Raw genomic sequence first — 18673 nt, forward strand, 5'->3', positions numbered from 1 at the left:
CTATCCCTGACCTGGCCTTTGTACACTATTGGATAGATAGTCCCACATCACAATACAGAAACAAGACAATCTTCGCCATAGTCGCGAACCACAAGGAAGAGTTCGGAGTCCCAGCAAGATGGAACTATTTTCAAGCGGGGCACGGAAAAGGTCCCTGTGATGGTGTCGGGGGAGCTGCCAAGCGGATGGCTGACGAGGCGGTGCGGTCAGGCAAGGTCGTTATTGACGATACACACAGCTTCTTTGTTTGGGCCACCGAATATCAAAGTAGTGTGACCTACATTTACTACTCAACAGATGACTTCAAAATGGCATCAGCAAGGACAAGTACAATGGCACACAGACTGTCCCTGGCACAATGTCAATGCATGCCATATGCGCAGTGGACAGACACACCGTTCTCACTCGTGTCACCTCGTGTTACTGTCCCGACTGCCTTTCCAGCCCAAAGGATAGCCATTGTGCATGGAAAGCCGCCATACTCACTCTACCCAGTGCGTCGAGTCTACGCAATGAGCTCGCTCTAAAGGTAGACGACTTTGTCGCTGCCGCTTACGAAGGGGACTGGTATGTTGGCAAAGTACAGCAGATCGACCAGGAGGACGGCGAAGCTCTCGTGACTTTTATGTCACGTAGTGGCACTACCCTTCAATCTTTCAGCTTCAGATGGCCTGCCCGCGAAGATGTTATTTGGATCAAGAGGGACATGATCTTATGTGTCATCGAGCCGCCCACCCGAAGTAGTAAAACGCGCAAAACATATAGTTTGACTCTTGCGACACTGGAGCTCGTTGAGGCACGCTTCCGCCTACCTTAGTGTCATTTACGTTACCGTTTTTATAGAGGTTTTAGAAAAACGATGGTTTTTCTAATATATATATATATATATATATATATATATATATATATATATATATATATATATATATATATATATATATATATATATATATATATATTACAGTTAAGCGCTTGAAAGCATTTAAACGATTCTTTTTGTTTGGATGTGAAAACTGTCATTTACGTTACTAGTAGCAAAAGTTTAAGAAATTATGAATATGACCAAGTTATTGTTCAGAACCTTTAATGATAACTAAAAGGCGAAAATTTGACCAAAATTTTACAAGTTAAGAGTTGCATCGTGTATCCTACTGAGAAGGTCATATACGTTACTTTACATGTCATTTACGTTACCAATTCCAATCAGCATATATTGTTTAATTGCTTTATCAAATCAGAATCAACTTTATTGCGTTCAATGCATTGATATTGATGGTAGTAATTGAATGTAGGTGTATATTTCTAGACGTTCTGATTTTGTATTGAGAAAAACTTTAAGGAAGAACAATTTAATAATTTTGAAAACATAGATTTAACTCTTAAATCAAACAAAACAAGTTCTATGATGTTTATATTCAACAAAATTCATCTACTGCCACAAAAATAATAAAAGAAGGCGTATTTTACTGGTTAAACGGTCTTGTATTTGTGTGTTTTTGGGAAATGGACATGGAAAAGTCTCCTTTTTAGCTTGATTACCGAGGCATATATAAATTTGTGTAGCTTTTTTGCCTTGAAAGATATTGATGGGTCGTTTTGGGAGCTTGAATGACAAATAATTCTCCAAAATGTTGATTGCTTATCAAGCTAGTATAACAAGTTTTATTTTCCAACTTTTTTGGGGGGCTATTGGTACCACGGGGTCTTAGCACCAACTCGAATCCTGCAAACGTCATTTTTGGCGATGAAATTGAAATAATTACAGGCGATGTAAAGGTGTTTTGGGGCTTCTCTGCGAAAATAAAACCACAAAAACAACATCGCCAGTAATTATCTCCATTTCATTGCCAAAAATGTCATTTGCAGGATTCGATTTGGTGCGTGAGACACTAGCGAGACAGATTCATTTCAAGTATAAATTTCATGTAACTTTCTGTCTGTCCCAGCATAGTTTTCGAGTCAGCATCGCAACAAAGGTTGCATAACAAAGCGAAATGTTAGGACATTTGATCCCTACACTGATTTTTTAACGTCTCTTTTGTCGGCAACTTAATTTTATGAAACTTAAGTTCTACTACAAAGTTCGGGAAGCCTGTATTACGCCAACTAAACCGTAGGTTAGATTTTACCTCAAAACTTACCAACCAGCGTTTCGGGAACAGAATTAATCCAATCCGGGGGTAAAAATTTAATCGTGGGTCAGGAACCGGCCCCTGGTATAAGTGAAAAGACAGAAATCCCGTAGAGATTAGATCATGCGGTAAACAGAAAGACGGGTCTTTGACAATTCTTTGAGAAGTACCTGGGGCTGGCATGCCTTTAACACTTGCCTGAGAAAAATATTACAGAAGACTCAAGAGTTATAGATCTTACGTGTACACCGCTACGTGTCTGTTGGACAGGTTGGTCGCTCCTCCGCCGTAAGTAAGGCATTCAAGAAGACAGGTATGGTAATAAAGAATGACAGATCGTATGTGAACCCCGCTACGTATCTGTAGAATATGTTGTGATCCCCCTTCCCGCTGTACAAAGGCAAAGAAGACTGGTATGGTAATAAAAAATAATAGATCTTACGTGAACCCCGCCACGTATCTGTCGGACATGTTAGTCGCCCCTCCGCCATACGCACTGCTAGTCTCGCCCATCCAGCCCCGCTTCCCGGGAGCATGCTGGGACACGATGTCGTTTAATATGCTCGCCTCCCTTATCATGGCATCGAGGACATCAGGGTTGTAAAAATCTTCTATCGAACAATTCTTCCCGTTCATGTAGTATCTAAAAAGAAATACGTGCCATACGAATTTACGGACGATAATATATAATACTGCAGTAGAAAGAGATTTCAATGCTTCGGCTTTTTCAGGATTAATTGATAAACACAGCAAAAGACAGGAGCAAAGAAAGGCAAAATTACAATTGTAAGGTTGTGTTAGCTTACATTTTTTTATATTTTGCCTATCGGTTCCTTGCATAATATAAAACAAAATAGGCTTTAGTATTTTTTGGTAGATGATCCGTTCTTGAGATATGATTGAGCAAAGTTGCCAAAGATCATGAAAAAAAGTAGCAATTTCGTCCAAATTGGGCAATTTCAGACAAATCAAGGGTCTTTCAATTTGCAATCTCAAGAACCGATTATCTACCAAAAAACTCTAAAGCTTATTTTGTTTTATATTACACAAGGAACATTTGTGCAAAAAATGAAACGAATATAAGCTAACACGACATAAAAATTTGAACTTTGCCATTTTTGCTCCTGTCCAGTAAAATTAGTACATCTTCAAAAAAGAAATAAATCTGAAAAAATCTAAGAATAAATCTGAAAAAAAGAATAAAAATAAATCTGGAAAAAAGCCTTGGGAATTGGAGAGAACTCGCTGGAACCAGTGTACCAGGGGCGGATCCTAGCTTTTCGCTAAAAGGGGGGGGGGGGTTGGATCAGTAGGAGGGGGTAGGATTTTTTGTTGTTGTAACATATGGCTTTCTGGCAGCCCAAAGGGGGGTGGGTGTGTTTAAACCCCCTTACTCCCCCTAGATCCACTACTGTGTACAAATCAAAACCAGGTAAAGGGTATATAGCAAGACTTACTGGTGCCACGTGACAGCTTGTATGGCGTGACCGGCGACATCTAGAAACCTGCGAAAAATTAGAAAACTAAATAAAAGGTAGCGAAAGAAGGTGGAACTGCAGCTACCTAAATAATCTCGGGACCTTTCCATAAGGTTCCACAACTTCCGCCGCATAACAGTACGAGGTTTGCCTCAATTTTCTCACCCGCTGAGGTAGTCTGTTTTCTTTCTCTTTGAAATGCTTGTTATATCGGGTCCGACCAAGTTCCCCCCCAGACGAGAATGGTCGAGGATTTCTCTCAAGGTCTGGAACGATTTTCCAAGTTCGAAAGCATCCACAGGATGACCAAATTTGGCGAGATCCATCGGCTCTACAAATTTCAATTTGAAAACGCAAATATCTATTATTAGAGCAGCCTATGATAAACATGACACTTCTAACAGGTAAATAGATTTGGCAAGAAATGAAGTCAAGGGTGATCCCATGATCGTTTCTAGAGACATCTAAAAAGGGCTATACCCGGGACTGAACCCTGATTTTTCAAAAATCAGGCTAAATAGGTTCGTACAAATCGGTCAGTTTTTTTTCCTATTCATATACTGTAAATGACCTAATAAACGCCTCTGATTAAATGAACGCTCCCCCATAAGCTTACAAGTTTGCAATGAACGCCCCTCTCTAATAAACGCCCCCCTCTACTAAACCCCCCTCTCCCCTCCCCCGCTCCCTCCCCTGCCAGCTTAAAAACAAACGACATAGAAATTCCGAAAATATACATGGTAATTTAATTGCCATCTTGCTTAATCAACACTGGTAAGCAAGTAGCGTCTTGTTCAATGTCACGTTCAAAATGAGGGTCCGCTCTCTAACGTTCCTGATCTCATTGCTTAGGATGTTTGCAATTTTCTTTCGTTTTGTCCTCGCAGTGTAGCATCCAGGAATAACAAGGCCTACTTCTCGTTTCCGCATACTTGCACCTTTAAATCATTGCATTCGTCTCACGGTAAACACTTGCTGCGCAGGTTATAATTTATAATGATTCTGGCTGAGACTAGAACCCCATGGAATGGATGAATGGATTTGTTATATTTTCATAATAGAACGCCCCTTTCTAATAAACGCCTCTATCTAATGAACGCCCCTGGTCATTTACGGCCATACAGGCCCGTGGTTGTAATACATAATGCACCAAACATTTATGAAAAGTATCTTTTTTCTCGTGTTATCAACCGTAAATCAGAACTTTGATCTTTTAAATAAGAACCTTTTCTTCCCATCAGTCTGATTGAGGCTTTTATAAATAGAGTGCTTTTAGGTTCCTAATTTACTGTGGTCCAAAACGTTTATGCCTTGATGTCGGATTGGGTTCCCTGTGGGTGATAAGTGTTGTCACGTCACAGTAAACCAGCTCTGCCAAATCCACACGGTTTAGATGTGAGCACAGGTAACCCGGTAAGAATGCCTGTGACTGACTCCTTGGTTTAAATAAAATAAATTAACAATACATCCGCTTAGATCGCAGAATCAACTTATTCTAAAACATTACCGTTTCCAAGCTCCCACGAGAAATTGTAGGCTTTTCTTGTAGCATACTTGACAAGCTCAATAGGGTTGGTGTAATTCCACGTCCCGTCTTTGCTACGAAGCGCAACGTTCAGTCCAAAATACACATCAAAACCCGCGCTCACCGCAAAGTCACGCAACTTATCTACATCGGCAGGCGTGATATTAAAATTTGATCGAAATTTTGAAGGATGCTCTAGACCCAAATCATCAAACGCCAGCGGTTTCCTGTTTGTAGATAAAGGATCTCCATGGAGGGCATTTTCATCCGTCTCTTGAAAGATGGCAAAGTCCCCGTCAGTGCCGCCAATGCGTAGAATAGCGGGAGATAGCCCCCTGGCCAAGGTTTGGACTCGGACGGACGACGTATCGAAATAGTGCCATTTATTACGAATCAAATGAACGTCGATGGCCACAGATAGGAACCTTCTGTCAACTGAATGGAGTGGTTTATCCGTGTTGACTATTACATCTCGCTGGGGAGTCGAGCTATTGTGGAAGCTCTGCGATATTGATAGAAGTGCAAGCACAAGGCAAAGCACAGGGGTAATTCCAGTCATTGCTATGGCTGAGCTTCGCGAATGTACCAAGGACATCTGTGGAAAGGCTTGTGTGACACTAAGAGCGGCTGCTAAGCAGACTATAGGAAATCGAGCATGACGTGTTTTACAATGATCGGGTATTGCGTTACGCTGGGTGCAAGTTCAATGATTTGTTCCTATCTTTTTCAGCGCATTCATTTCTACGCATATCTGCGGCCACATCACACAATACATATTCTACCCTTGAATCCTATTTCAACGCCCAAGCCGTAGCACCAGCCCTAAACCCAACGCCATGGTGCATTATGGGGTTGGGTTAGGATTCGGCTCCGAATTAAAGAAAGTGTTTAGGGGACAGGGTTAGTGTTTGGTAAGCGAAGGGGAGGGAAGCCTGCGTGGCCTTCCGGATTATTCGCGCGATCATGCTCTTCACCCTCTGTAACGCAGCCTAGGGGAGCGGAAAAGGCCCTCGAGGTACCGCAGATGACTTTACCTTTTAGGATCTAAACTCGAGCCTCGTTTGAACTTAGCCTAACAAGCAAATAAACAAAGACAAACAAACGAACAAGCAAGCAAAACAAGGTCGAGGTACCGCAGATGCTTGACTTTACTTTTTAGGATCTAAACTCGAGCCTCGTTTGAACTTAGCCTAACAAGCAAATAAACAAAGACAAACAAACGAACAAGCAAGCAAAACAATGGCTATAGGTTCCTTGTATCACGGACTGATTTTCAAAACACAAATAACGCGAGGCCGAAGTGCACATAACCAGATTTTGGCTTTTTAAAATAATTTTTCCTTGATCATCATTGCCTTGTGTATCAGTTCAGGGACGAAAAGCTCAAATTTCAATGACACTTTACAAAAAGTCGAATCAATTTCAAATAAGTCGCACTTGATATTTTGTTTGCTATAAGTTACTAAGTACTCGGAGAAATTATCCGCCTTATTCGATGTGAAATGGGCTTATTTGAAGCGTCACGTCACGTTTTTCCGTCATGTCGTGAAAGAGCAAACAAACAAACAAAAGAAACAAGTCAAAGAGCAAATAAATGGACGGACGGAAAACAAATAAGAAAATAAGCAAAGAAATAACAAAGGATAAACGAACGAGCAAACAAACAATCAAAAGGAAAAAAACACAAAAAAGCATACAAACAAACAAAAGTGTAAACAACTAAAGCAAGTGAGCACAAAACAAGCAAACACAAAAACCTAAAAGACAAGCATGCCAACAGGCCAACACAATCGAATCATTACGCAGTGTAAAAATCATTGAAATATTATTGATTTGCAGGCACCGCTTGAGAGGCCATTAAACTAAACATCAGTCTAAGATATTTCCACAAGGTACCCAGAATGCATTGCACTTAAAAAAAACTATCCAATAAAATCCGCACATGCGCGGTTATGTGATGGTGAAATCGAGTCTGTTCCCGGTTGGCGTGAACTCTATCATTTCTACATCTGGCGATGTCGTCACTTCCGATGAGAAAGGGTTGAGTGGAGACGATAATCCGTACTGGGAACCAGTAATACTTGGGAAATCCACCTAAATAAACGAGCAACAAGTTAGAACTTGCCTGGATTGGTCAACCTGTGGAAGGTTGCAAAGGGACAGAGGGTAACCCCTAGAGGGGTAACATAAAATAGAGTGTTGTTGTATTTGTTGCATAACGATAACCACGGCTACGACGGCGTGATGCAGGAAAAAACATTAACGCACTTGGCAGAAGACTCCAAACTGGTTTAAATAAACACACCTAGACTTTTGTAATTAATGACAAAAAGAAATCATCCGAAATCTTACTTCTGCTCTAGAGAACAGTGATAGGCGAGTTCATACTGCAAACGTTCACGCCCTGGATAGACATTACAATGCAAGGAAAAGGGAGCTAGAAACGGTACCTTTGTGCGCCGTAGCGGGGTGGGCGTGTTGAAGACTCGGAATGCATGCTGATTTTTGGCCGAGCTACTTATCAGACTGGAAGTTGACGTATTTCCCGCCTAGAAAGAAATATTCAAGTCGGTAAGAAGCTCTGTTGACGTATTTTCCCGCGCTGTAATAAGAATCTTCTTCATCAGTCATTTTGTCATCCTAGCAGCCAGTGTAATAAGATAAAAACGATGTATTGGCAGAGTCCTGTCAGTGCTTTATCTTTCTATTGTTTAGCTTTGAGACTTTGCGAAAATTGTTCAGCTTGGATTTTGGTTGTGCTTGGATGCTCGGTCCTTGCATGAAAAGTCATGGTGATCGAAAGTTCGCACAAGTTTTGAAAAACGCATTGTACGCTTGACTTTATTGATTTCATGGTGATCGAACGTTCGCAGAAGTTTTGAAAAACGCATTGTACGCTTGACTCCATTGTACGTACTCCTTTGAATGAGAAGAAAATTTTAAAGCCACCGAATAAAATATTCAGGTGCTTGCTAACATCATGTCATGGCTCAATGAAGTGTTCATAAGTAATGGGGTTTACCTTCAGAGGCATGCGCTGTGCAGCTAACCGCTGACTTCGTCTGACTGGACTCATCAAACCTGAAGAGATTCGCGCACGCCGCTCAGGAGTGAACCGCTGGCCACCGGCACGCTGCCGTGGAGAGTATGGCCCGTTGGCAACAGATCTTTTGCTGGCTACAGAAAGTGTAAAAAGAATATCAGTAGAACAAGTAGCCAGTGAATGGAAAGTAACACCCAACAGTCTTCGGAAGCAGAATGATTTGAAGACAATGTCAATCTTAGCCCATTGAAAAAAAAAACATCACGCAGCCCATTTAAGTGTAGGACCAAAAATAATCCTACTCTCTTTTTTCTATTATAACACACCTCGTTTACCGGGAGATTTCCTTGAAGAGCAACAACCTCTCATCCCTTCCAGCACCCCCACGGGAGGACTTTGTTGTGACGTAGCTGTAAACGTCACCATCTCAAAAGCGTTTGATTGGATAGGAGCCGGTGGAGCGTGCCCAAATATGGCTTGCCTGATGGGCGTGGCGATGTACTCCACCATGCGATTAACGAGTGACGTTGCCACGTTATCGTCACCTGTCAATATAAAACAATTATTGCCCATCATCACAGATAAATACTGTTTCACGCAGTACACAATCCTGAGTGAACGCTAAGAGCTTTCAAATGGATGGTCGCCTATTAGAACGGTAATATTGGATACAACTAGCTATATTACCTGGAAAAGTTAAAAAGCTGGCTAAAGTGACAATCACACCAGTTTAATTCCGGAGGACCGGAAAAAACCTCAACCGACAAAAGACTAAAGAATCTATTATAGAATCCGCGGTATTTAACAGGCCATCCACTCTAAATTATCAGTCAAATCCTCAAGGAAACATCCAATAGACACGCTGCTTTTATAAATTGGAAATAATTTTCGTGTTTTCCGTTAAAAAATAAAAACCGGTGACATCGCCCTTTAATTCAATTTTGCGTACCGTTTGTTTTCTGGCGTTTTCTGCGGGGTTCGTCTTCTGCGACTTTCTCCAGTTGCCGCTTGGCTTTCCTTACTGTAAAGAGAAAAGGATAAGAATCAATTCAAAAGGCCCAAATAGTCGTGTTAGAAAAAAATATGAAACACAAGTAGGGTAAATAGAAATTAGGAACTCAAATTCCCTTTAAAACACATGTATATAATATAATTATTGACGAGGTGAACGTGAGAATATGCCCATTGATGTAGATGGCTTTATATAGTTGTTAGAGGACCTTTGCATTTGATTAAAATGTAATACTTACGCGTGACCGCGCGAGACAACACGCGTGAAGTTCACTCACTCTCACGCTTCGAAAGATAACACGCGTGAAGTTCACTCACTCTCCCGCTTCGAAAGATAACACGCGCGAAGTTCACTCACTCTCACGCTTCGAAAGATAACACGCGTGAAGTTCACTCACTCTCCCGCTTCGAAAGATAACACGCGTGAAGTTCACTCACTCTCCCGCTTCGAAAGATAACACGCGTGAAGTTCACTCACTCTCCCGCTTCGAAAGATAACACGCGTGAAGTTCACTCACTCTCCCGCTTCGAAAGATAACACGCATGAAGTTCACTCACTCTCCCGCTTCGAAAGATAACACGCATGAAGTTCACTCACTCTCCCGCTTCGAAAGATAACACGCGTGAAGTTCACTTACTCTCACGCTTCGAGAGATAACACGCGTGAAGTTCACTTACTCTCACGCTTCGAGAGATAACACGCGTGAAGTTCACTTACTCTCACGCTTCGAGAGATAACACGCGTGAAGTTCATTCACTCTCACGCTTCAAAAGATAACACGCGTGAAGTTCAGTCACTCTCACACTTCGAAAGACAACACGCGTGAAGTTCACTTACTCTCACGCTTTCACGGGAGACAACACGCGTGAAGTTCACCTACTCTCAAGATAACACGCGTGAAGTTTACTTACTCTCTCGCTTGTCGGATTCTTCATGTAGTACGGCCTGGACGGCATCGATCTCCCAACCATCCACACGGACACAGTAAATTAGCGGTACAAGGAACGCCTTGCTCATACTATGGCATGACAATAACCCACATGGACAATGTAGATTAGCGGTACAAGGAACGCCTTGCTCATACTATGATAATAACCCACACGGACACCGTAGATTAGCGGTACAAGGAACGCCTTGCTCATACTATGATAATAACCCACACGGACACCGTAGATTAGCGGTACAAGGAACGCCTTGCTCATACTATGATAATAACCCACACGGACACCGTAGATTAGCGGTACAAGGAACGCCTTGCTCATACTATGATAATAACCCACACGGACACCGTAGATTAGCGGTACAAGGAACGCCTTGCTCATACTATGATGAATACCCACATGGACAGGGTAGATTAACGGTACAAGGAACGCCTTGTTCACACTATGATAATAACCCACACGGACACCGTAGATTAGCGGTACAAGGAACGCCTTGCTCATACTATGATGAATACCCACATGGACAGGGTAGATTAACGGTACAAGGAACGCCTTGTTCATACTATGATAATAACCCACATGGACAACGTAGATTAGCGGTACAAGGAACGCCTTGCTCATACTATGATGAATACCCACATGGACAGGGTAGATTAACGGTACAAGGAACGCCTTGTTCACACTATGATAATAACCCACACGGACACCGTAGATTAGCGGTACAAGGAACGCCTTGCTCATACTATGATGAATACCCACATGGACAGGGTAGATTAACGGTACAAGGAACGCCTTGTTCATACTATGATAATAACCCACATGGACAACGTAGATTAGCGGTACAAGGAACGCCTAGCTCATACAATGACAATAACACACAAGAACAGGGTAGATTAGCGGTACAAGGAACGCCTTGTTCATACTATGACAATAACCCACACGGACACCGTAGATTAGCGGTACAAGGAACGCCTAGCTCATACAATGACAATAACACACATGAACAGGGTAGATTAGCGGTACAAGGAACGCCTTGGTCATACTATACAATAACCGACATGGACAGGGTGGATTAGCGGTACAAGGAACGCCTTGTTAATACAATGACAATAGCCCACGTGGACAGGGTGGTTTAGCAGTACAAGGAACGCCTTGGTCATACTATACAATAACCGACATGGACAGGGTAGATTAGCGGTACAAGGAACGCCTTGGTCATACTATACAATAGCCCACGTGGACAGGGTAGATTAGCGGTACAAGGAACCCGCATACACCTCACGTTGTTAATAGTAATCTCTAGCACTCACATGTTTTCAGGGGGGTGCAGTAGCATGGGTAGGCTGTGGGTGATCTCGGTCGTCGACAATAAGTCATCTGTCAATCAAAAGAAAAGAAAAACTCAAACGACTGTATATCATATTCAGGCTGTAAGTGCAGGGGTAGTAGAATATCCAATAATGATCGGCCCGCCTCCTTCCCCCTTTGAAAGCGAACGAACACATAACCCCTATACCCCCCCTTAACCACACATAACCCCTTCTATTGGCTACGCTAACGCTCAAAACGTCAGCGAAACTACTCTGATTTCACAAAGGCGTAAAACGTACCATTTCAACCTAGTGTTGGTTATTTCCACCACGCATACGTAGACTACCTAGTTATTCTATAGCTTGCCCCGACGAAAGGCTTACGCTCGACACGTAAATTATTAGAGTGATCAAACGAGAGCGAACGACTTAATCGTTCCACAACAAAAGAGTAAGTTATGCATATTACGGTTTTTTCCTCACCTGAAAGACCTCTTAAGATGGCGAATGCAACACGAAAGATGACGGAGACACCTACGAGACAAATGTGATCGTTTACATGAAGCATTGCGCTTGCTTGAATACACTTTTCACGAGGATTTGAGAAAATGGAAACGACGAAATAAAGGAGCGGTTACAGCTCATTTCCTTTTCTTTCGTTATATTTTTCATGCACATCTTGTGAAAATCGACCGAAAGAGGGTAAAGATTGAACGACGCTTGGTTTTAGTGAGATTGAAGTAGAGTATAGTGTGAACGAGACTTCTTCTTAAAGGAAAAGGTGATGGAAAGTGAAGTTTGAACGAGAACTAGTTAAGGGTAAAGTGTGGACAAGGCTTAATAAAGGGAAATGTGAAAGAAAGTGAAGTTGGAACGAGGTTTAGAATAAAGAAAAGGTAAGAGAGAGTAAGTTGTGGACCAGGCGTAGTAAAAAAGAGTGTATTGTGAAGGAGGTTTAGTAAAAATAGAGGTGATGGAGAGTGACGTGTGAACGAGGCTTTGTCCTTACCATCCAATATAATGAGGTCCCATATACAAAGCACAGTATCCCAGCACGAAAGCGAAGTGTAGAGGGCCATGAACCAGGGAGTGAGGTACATGAGAGGGGCCACGCCCTGATCATTCTAAAGTTAAATGCGTGAGTTCTACTTACGATTCGTATTTTTACCATATGTATGAATATCGAGCCTGGGCCCGCCCAGTCACCAAACTAGTCCGTTCACTAGTTTGCTGCATAATATAGTAATGATTCGAATAGGCGCCCAGGGCGCTTATTTTATTTTTCGGCTGTTGGGGGCGCTTATTGGGAAGGGGGCGCTTATTTTATTCTTCGGAAAATACCAGCTTCTGAATCGATTGAGAACAAAAAAATTGCGCATAGCCTCGTTCCCAGGCTTCTCCTTTGTCAGCTCAGGTCCCATGATGCAACGCGGTCATATTTATTTTCAAAATGGCGGATTGTTACGGCGGATTGTGACGTTACAAATAAGAAGCCGCGCAGCGAAAAGGAGCCTGGGGACGAGGCTAAATTGCGCACATAAGTTTAAAAAAAGGGTGAAGTGATAATAAATAGCTCCATGTTGTATTGTGAGGATGTAAATGTGAACTAAATAAAATTAAGATTTTCACCATTCCAGTGGTGTTTTGTTTGTATCGTTTTTAGGGGGGAGGGATGGAGCGCTTATTTAATGTAGGGTGCTTATTCGAATTATTACGGTACCTTAAGACATGAATTTTTTTTGCGTGTTCAAATCTTCGCGAGAGGCGAATATTTCGCGACACTTCGTTTTGCGCCAGTTTACTGTAACATCGTAATATTAAAAAAAATGAAGGGGCACGAATGTATTTCAGGTAAATTGTATGTAAATACCAAGTGCTTATAAAGACCAGGGATCCTCTGCTTCATTAGCCTCTCAAAAACTGCTGCATGTATTTGTATCCTAAAAAAACACACAGGGTTAAAGAAGGTCAATTACGCCGCCATTTTACACTCATATAACAATACCACATATACATATATGCACATAACAATACCGAGTTGAATATGTATACAGTTTATTTCGATCAGGTAATTCAAGCAAGTAGCTAAGATACTTTCGATCAAATATTGTTTTTCTATGAGAATAGATGGTTAATTTAAAATGTGAGTAATAACAAAGGATGGGCTGATAGGCATTAATTCTGGGTGCTGAGACTGGTTTCCAGGTTCTGTGAAAAGCTCCTATTGTTCAATTAACGCAGCGCAGATACAGACGGTTAATGAGAATATAACAAAAAAATGGATCCCTTAAGTTTAGTTCAAACAAACGCAAGCGCACAAAAAACAACAAGGGTAACAAATGTGAGAATCGCGCAAGAAAATTCTTGCGCTTGCGTTCGATTGAGATTCAAAAATAACTTGAATTGTGTTTGCGTCCCAGTGTTTAGTATAGACTTAGGATGGCTTACTTGCTTAGAGAATTGTCAAAATACCCTGCTAGGTACTTAGGTCGCTCAAAAAGGGAGACGAGACACCAGAATGCATCCTACGGAAAAAAAATAGTTACGTTGGAAAACTAAAAGATAACAATCCCGTCTAGCGAAGCAAAACAGGTAATGAGAGGGGGCGACGAGAGGCACTTGCTCGCACTCAATCAAGAGATTGCCCTCAACACGGAAGTGGAAATACTTGCGCTATTTGCATCATCTTCACCGTCATCATCATCATCACCATCGCCATCATCAATGTCATAATAATTATCACCAGGGGCTCATACTTATAAGCCCCTGTTATCACACAATTAAGAAATGCCAAGAGTGCAATTCTCATTATTCCAGTACATGTTTTTCCTTCAAGTTCCCATTACCCACCTCTTCATCCATGTTCATCAGTAACATCCCAGCGATATACGACATTCCTACAAAATAGAATTATACGACAATCGTAAATCGCGCGCTTTAATTGGTCAAGGGTCCATGTGTTATTAGGGGACGTGCGTACGCTTGGCATCAGTATGTGCGCGCATTCCCCGGGACTATATTGAAACGTTGTAATAAAACAAATAGATCTCATTTTTTTGTGCGTCTGTCCTCTAATAGATGCACAGAAGACTTCACAGCGTGTCATGAACAACAGTTACGTAACTCAACTACGTCTCGTTGAGTACTTTTTTATGACACCTGCGACGTCATTTGAGATGTATTTGTTAAATATCATTACTTGAGAAGAAATTGTATTTTTCTATTTCAAAAGTCACTCATTGACAGTAAGAGACTTGCGTGACATGTCATAAGTCACTCATGCGAACACTTAAAGTGGAGATCGCATACCTTGACAATAAGATAGTTGCGTGACAAGACATAAGTCACTCATGCTAACACTTAAAGCAGAGATAGCATACCTTGACAATAAGAGAGTTGCGTGACAAGACATAAGTCACTCATGCTAACACTTAAAGCAGAGATAGCATACCTTGACAATAAGAGAGTTGCGTGACAAGTTACTGTATAAGTCACACATACCTTGACAGTAAGAGACTTGCGTGTTATAATGAGCATAGACAGCCAGCACACGGAAGAGACTTGCTCTACCCTCTTTCCCTTCTGTGGACCCATCGATAAACATCTTGTGTGTAGGGAAAGAGCGTTCTGAACCAAGAAGATCATAGGTTTAGAAACTGCTCACTGTGGCGCCATAGTGTGCATGTATGTATGGGTATAAACAAGTGGATAGCATATAAGCCCAATCCAAATCCAATCCACAAGGCAAATGAAATTCATCTTTACCAGTGTTTATTCCTGGGTTGTGGGGGACTCCCATAAAAACAGACGGGGGTGATCGATGGCAAAATCAATTATAACTCTAAGGGATAGCACTCAGGGTGTGGTCAACAGCAATTTCTAACTCTAAACCAGATGCTACCATCGAGCACATCTCTTTTTCAACCACTGTCATGGCCAGTTAATATTAGGATATGCCCCTAAGGGATAGCAGTTAGTAGCAGTTTATTCCCTAAAAGATAGAACACTCATCCCTGTCTACTCTTATGGAGAGCACCCCCCCCCCCCCCCCCAACAAACAGTGCCAGTATTTGTGCAAGGAATACTAGCTCTTCCCACAAGGTGTGCCTCGCACCTCAGGCTTTATCTACGTTTGCTGATGTGTAGTACAGTATGTGCACTTATTTGTTCAGTAGAAAGTTCTCACTCATACCAACATCCAGCATGATTTGACGCATGTGTGTCATCTTCGCATGAAGTTCGTTGCTTGTAGTTTCTTGCTTGGGACTTGATGGCACACATGACATATTCTCTTTATCACATCCTAACAACCCTGAAGAACGTCAATTCAAACATGATCATATAATTTGATGTTTCCCTAAAAGTTACTCGAAAACAATGTCGAAACTAAAAACAAACTATCGACATTAACACTGCAAAATACTCTTCCGCCAAACAAAAGTGTTGATGTCATGCATGAGTCTGTGTGCAAAAATCCGGCTTAATCGAAATTGTTTCAAGGCCTTATCCGTTCTGTCCAAAACGGAGAATATTAAATACTCAAAATGTTAACAGAAAATGAGACAAACTTTAGGCGCCCAACTGATCGAAATTCCGTTTGCTGGATTTGAAAATTAGCTAGATGAGAGTCAGTGCATTTGACTGACAAAAGAGTATATGCAGTTGACTGTCGAGAGCTTGGGTGGATATTCTACAACTGCAATGACAGCAAAAGCTTTGCACACCAAAATGTGGGCTACAAATTATTGTTGTAGTATGATTATTTATTCTGTAAAAGAGTGCTAAAAAGAGTGTAATTAGTTTAGTTCACAAGGCTACGAATCCTGCATTGTACCTTATAATTAACTGTATTTAGAACAAATATAGGCTCGGTATGACATTGGTGAACCAATATTTTGAGCCATGACCCTTGCTCTGGTTCTTTATGGTACCTTGACAAGTCTAGGCCAAGGCATTCAAAGCATTTTGTTCATTTTTGTTAACCAGTTTCCCTCCCAACTCTCTATTGGGTCTGCCCTTCATGGAAATATCATTTTTACAACATACCAATTTCTATGCCAAGGTTAGTGATGCATTTTGATCCTCCATATTCACTCACTCCAGCATCAACAAGTAAACTCCTAACATCTGACAAGGTATTCTATGACAAATATGCCAAGAAAAATACATGTTAAGCACGCATAAACCAGCACAGACGCTTTGCATGGCATGTGGTATACTCTAGTATGTTTTACTGTGTATTCAATCCCTTCATATGGAATACACCCAATCTACTGTATGGTTCCTAGGAGACAATGTTACTAGAAGACTAATACTAACAGACAATCTTATAAGCACCAGGAAATTGCTATACTTAAAACTAAAAAAAAATGTATTTCTTGCATCCAAAAAAACAGACAAGCACTGAAATAGATGAATGAACAGAAGGGATTGCAAATTAAAAAAACAGTGACATAAGTTATATTCACTAAAGAATAGTGACTAGGTAGATTTGATCTTGTTTCAAATTATAATTAATATTCAAACTCATAGCAGAAAAAAATGTTTAAATTAAAAAAGGGGAATTAGAGATGAGTAAGCAAGACATACCGACAGGTGCATAAATGGACAGATACACAGTTACCTGATAATCAAATAAAGAGTTTGCCTGCAAAGCTTTTGCTCCAAGCAATGTTTTCCACATCTTGCCTCTTAAGTCGGATGGTACACCACATTTAATAAACTTGCGTAGCTTCATTGACCACAGGAAAGATAAACAATTAATTGAAAATTTTCTAAAGCCTGAATAAACACTAGTGACATAAAAGCTGACATGTTTAATTGCTATTCATGAAATTTGTTATTCAGAAGATAATAAGGTTGGATTCGCTCTGGCCTGGGTATACTGTATCAAAGCCAAGAGTAAGTGAAGGCCTGGGTACTAGTCAAGTCAGTGAGCTTCCTAGTAAGGGTGGGTGCTGTAAATATGCATCTGAAAAATTCCACTGGTTATACTAGTTTGGAAGGCACAACAGAGCTAGGCTCCAAATCAAGTCCCCCATCATGTGTATTGTTAGTAAGCAATGTCATAGAGGGCGGTCACTGCCAGAGGGTTTATGGCATCCCCTTACATCCCTTCTACTAAGATAACTTTTAGTGCAGCATGAAGAGACAGAACCTCTGGTTTTAGTGTCCTTATTAAGAGAAGACAGGAAGCAATGGTGATAGGGTCACTGTACCTATCTCTTCTTTCTTAATTCATAAAACCCCCTTTCAGTCTTAAAAAACTGGGATTACATTTATAAAAATCTACAAAATGCTTGATGAAGACACTTGAATGCTTGAATATACAAATTAGACACCAGTTTAAGGTGGGGGGTGCCCTTTGCCTTCACCTACAGTAGTTCTGTCCGGGGGGGGGGGGGGGAGCGGCAGGCATACACAGGGGGTTCCAGGGTGCGTGCGCACTTCCTTTGGCTGCAAAAAGTGGGTCATTTCTTATTAAGGAATCTTCAAGTACTATTCCTTTTCCATATAATTCCATATGATTGTGCCCCCCCCCCCCCCCAACCAATTATGTGTACGCGCCTAGAGAGGGGTGCCCTTTGCCTTCAGCTAAAGTGTAGCTACAGTATATGCGCCTTTCTGTGCAAGATGTTAGTCATACCTGAAAAGGCGAGAGAAGTTGACCGGATCCCCATTGGTCTAGCTGGTTTCTCAATGCTTTGTCCAACTTCTTCGAACACGAGTCATCGCTGGACAATAAAAGAATAAGATTCTAATCTTTCTTTTGTATCAAACCAAAGCTTATAAGAGTAGCATAAATATCGAACCCATATTTATAAACTAGAGAGATTTCAGTACAAATACCTGTAATTATGACACCTGTGATCGTCTTCGAAGTAAGGGGTTCCTTGTTTGAACACAGCAAATCCATAACGATCGAATCGTAGAACGTTTTCATCGAGAACTGTTTTGGATTGAGGTGTGAGGTTGTCGCCCATCTTGCCTTTAACTCGTTCCTTTGGCTATGCTGATTATATTTGCTGAGAAAAGATCTTAATTAAAGCATTTCAAGGCAGACCCATAAACAAAACTTTAGTGATGTAGTCGAGAATGAAAGCTTTGAGACGTGAATAGGATGTTGTTGAAGGAATCGAAACAAAAAATTCAAAACAACCGCGCTTTCTTGGAGCCTGGTGACGGGGATTCTCTTTAACACAGGCAACCATAACCTTTGTACTTATTGTTTT

General features: G+C 41.3%; 2 protein-coding genes across 4 annotated transcripts in view; both read right to left on the reverse strand.

The window, feature by feature from the left end:
• LOC5503802 (heparanase) overlaps positions 1-6426 on the reverse strand; it is a 10590-nt gene extending 4164 nt beyond the window's left edge. Inside the window, exons 1-4 of the mRNA XM_001624684.3 lie at positions 5118-6426; positions 3776-3941; positions 3590-3637; positions 2575-2775 (exon numbers count right to left, since the gene is read on the reverse strand). Of these exons, the coding sequence (XP_001624734.3) occupies positions 2575-2775; positions 3590-3637; positions 3776-3941; positions 5118-5730 (1028 nt within the window). The 5' untranslated portion in view covers positions 5731-6426. The remainder of the gene's footprint in view (positions 1-2574; positions 2776-3589; positions 3638-3775; positions 3942-5117) is intronic.
• Positions 6427-6943: 517 nt separating this feature from the next.
• Positions 6944-18618, reverse strand: LOC5503806 (TBC1 domain family member 10B). 3 transcript variants are annotated; one of them, XM_032372021.2, is made up of 18 exons: positions 18291-18618; positions 18088-18175; positions 17065-17172; positions 16488-16581; positions 15634-15753; positions 14943-15068; positions 14292-14338; positions 13890-13966; positions 13312-13381; positions 12451-12565; positions 11925-11975; positions 11442-11508; positions 10102-10208; positions 9128-9199; positions 8514-8723; positions 8158-8312; positions 7586-7684; positions 6944-7229 (listed from the first exon to the last, which is right to left on the reverse strand). In XM_032372021.2, the coding sequence occupies exons 1-18, from the start codon at positions 18422-18424 to the stop codon at positions 7086-7088; spliced, it is 1884 nt and encodes a 627-aa protein (XP_032227912.2). In that variant the 5' UTR covers positions 18425-18618; the 3' UTR covers positions 6944-7085. The 3 variants fall into 3 exon arrangements, with proteins under 3 accessions (XP_032227912.2, XP_032227910.2, XP_032227913.2); XM_032372019.2 differs by having other exon boundaries at positions 8505-8723; positions 18291-18617; XM_032372022.2 differs by lacking the exon at positions 17065-17172 and having other exon boundaries at positions 8505-8723; positions 18291-18617.
• Positions 18619-18673: the final 55 nt, after the last annotated feature.

This window comes from Nematostella vectensis, chromosome 6 (genome assembly GCF_932526225.1).
Source record: "Nematostella vectensis chromosome 6, jaNemVect1.1, whole genome shotgun sequence".
Taxonomy (NCBI): Eukaryota; Metazoa; Cnidaria; class Anthozoa; order Actiniaria; family Edwardsiidae; genus Nematostella; species Nematostella vectensis.

Bases quoted from the DNA above. Each gene is read 5' to 3' on its own strand.
- LOC5503806 (XM_032372019.2), bottom strand. From the start codon at position 18,424: ATGGGCGACAACCTCACACCTCAATCCAAAACAGTTCTCGATGAAAAC. The intron at 11,509-11,924 runs GTGAGGAAAAAA...TTTGATTGACAG, and splicing joins CATCTTAAGAGGTCTTTCAG to ATGACTTATTGTCGACGACC. The intron at 10,209-11,441 runs GTGAGTGCTAGA...GTCATGCCATAG, and splicing joins CTGCACCCCCCTGAAAACAT to TATGAGCAAGGCGTTCCTTG.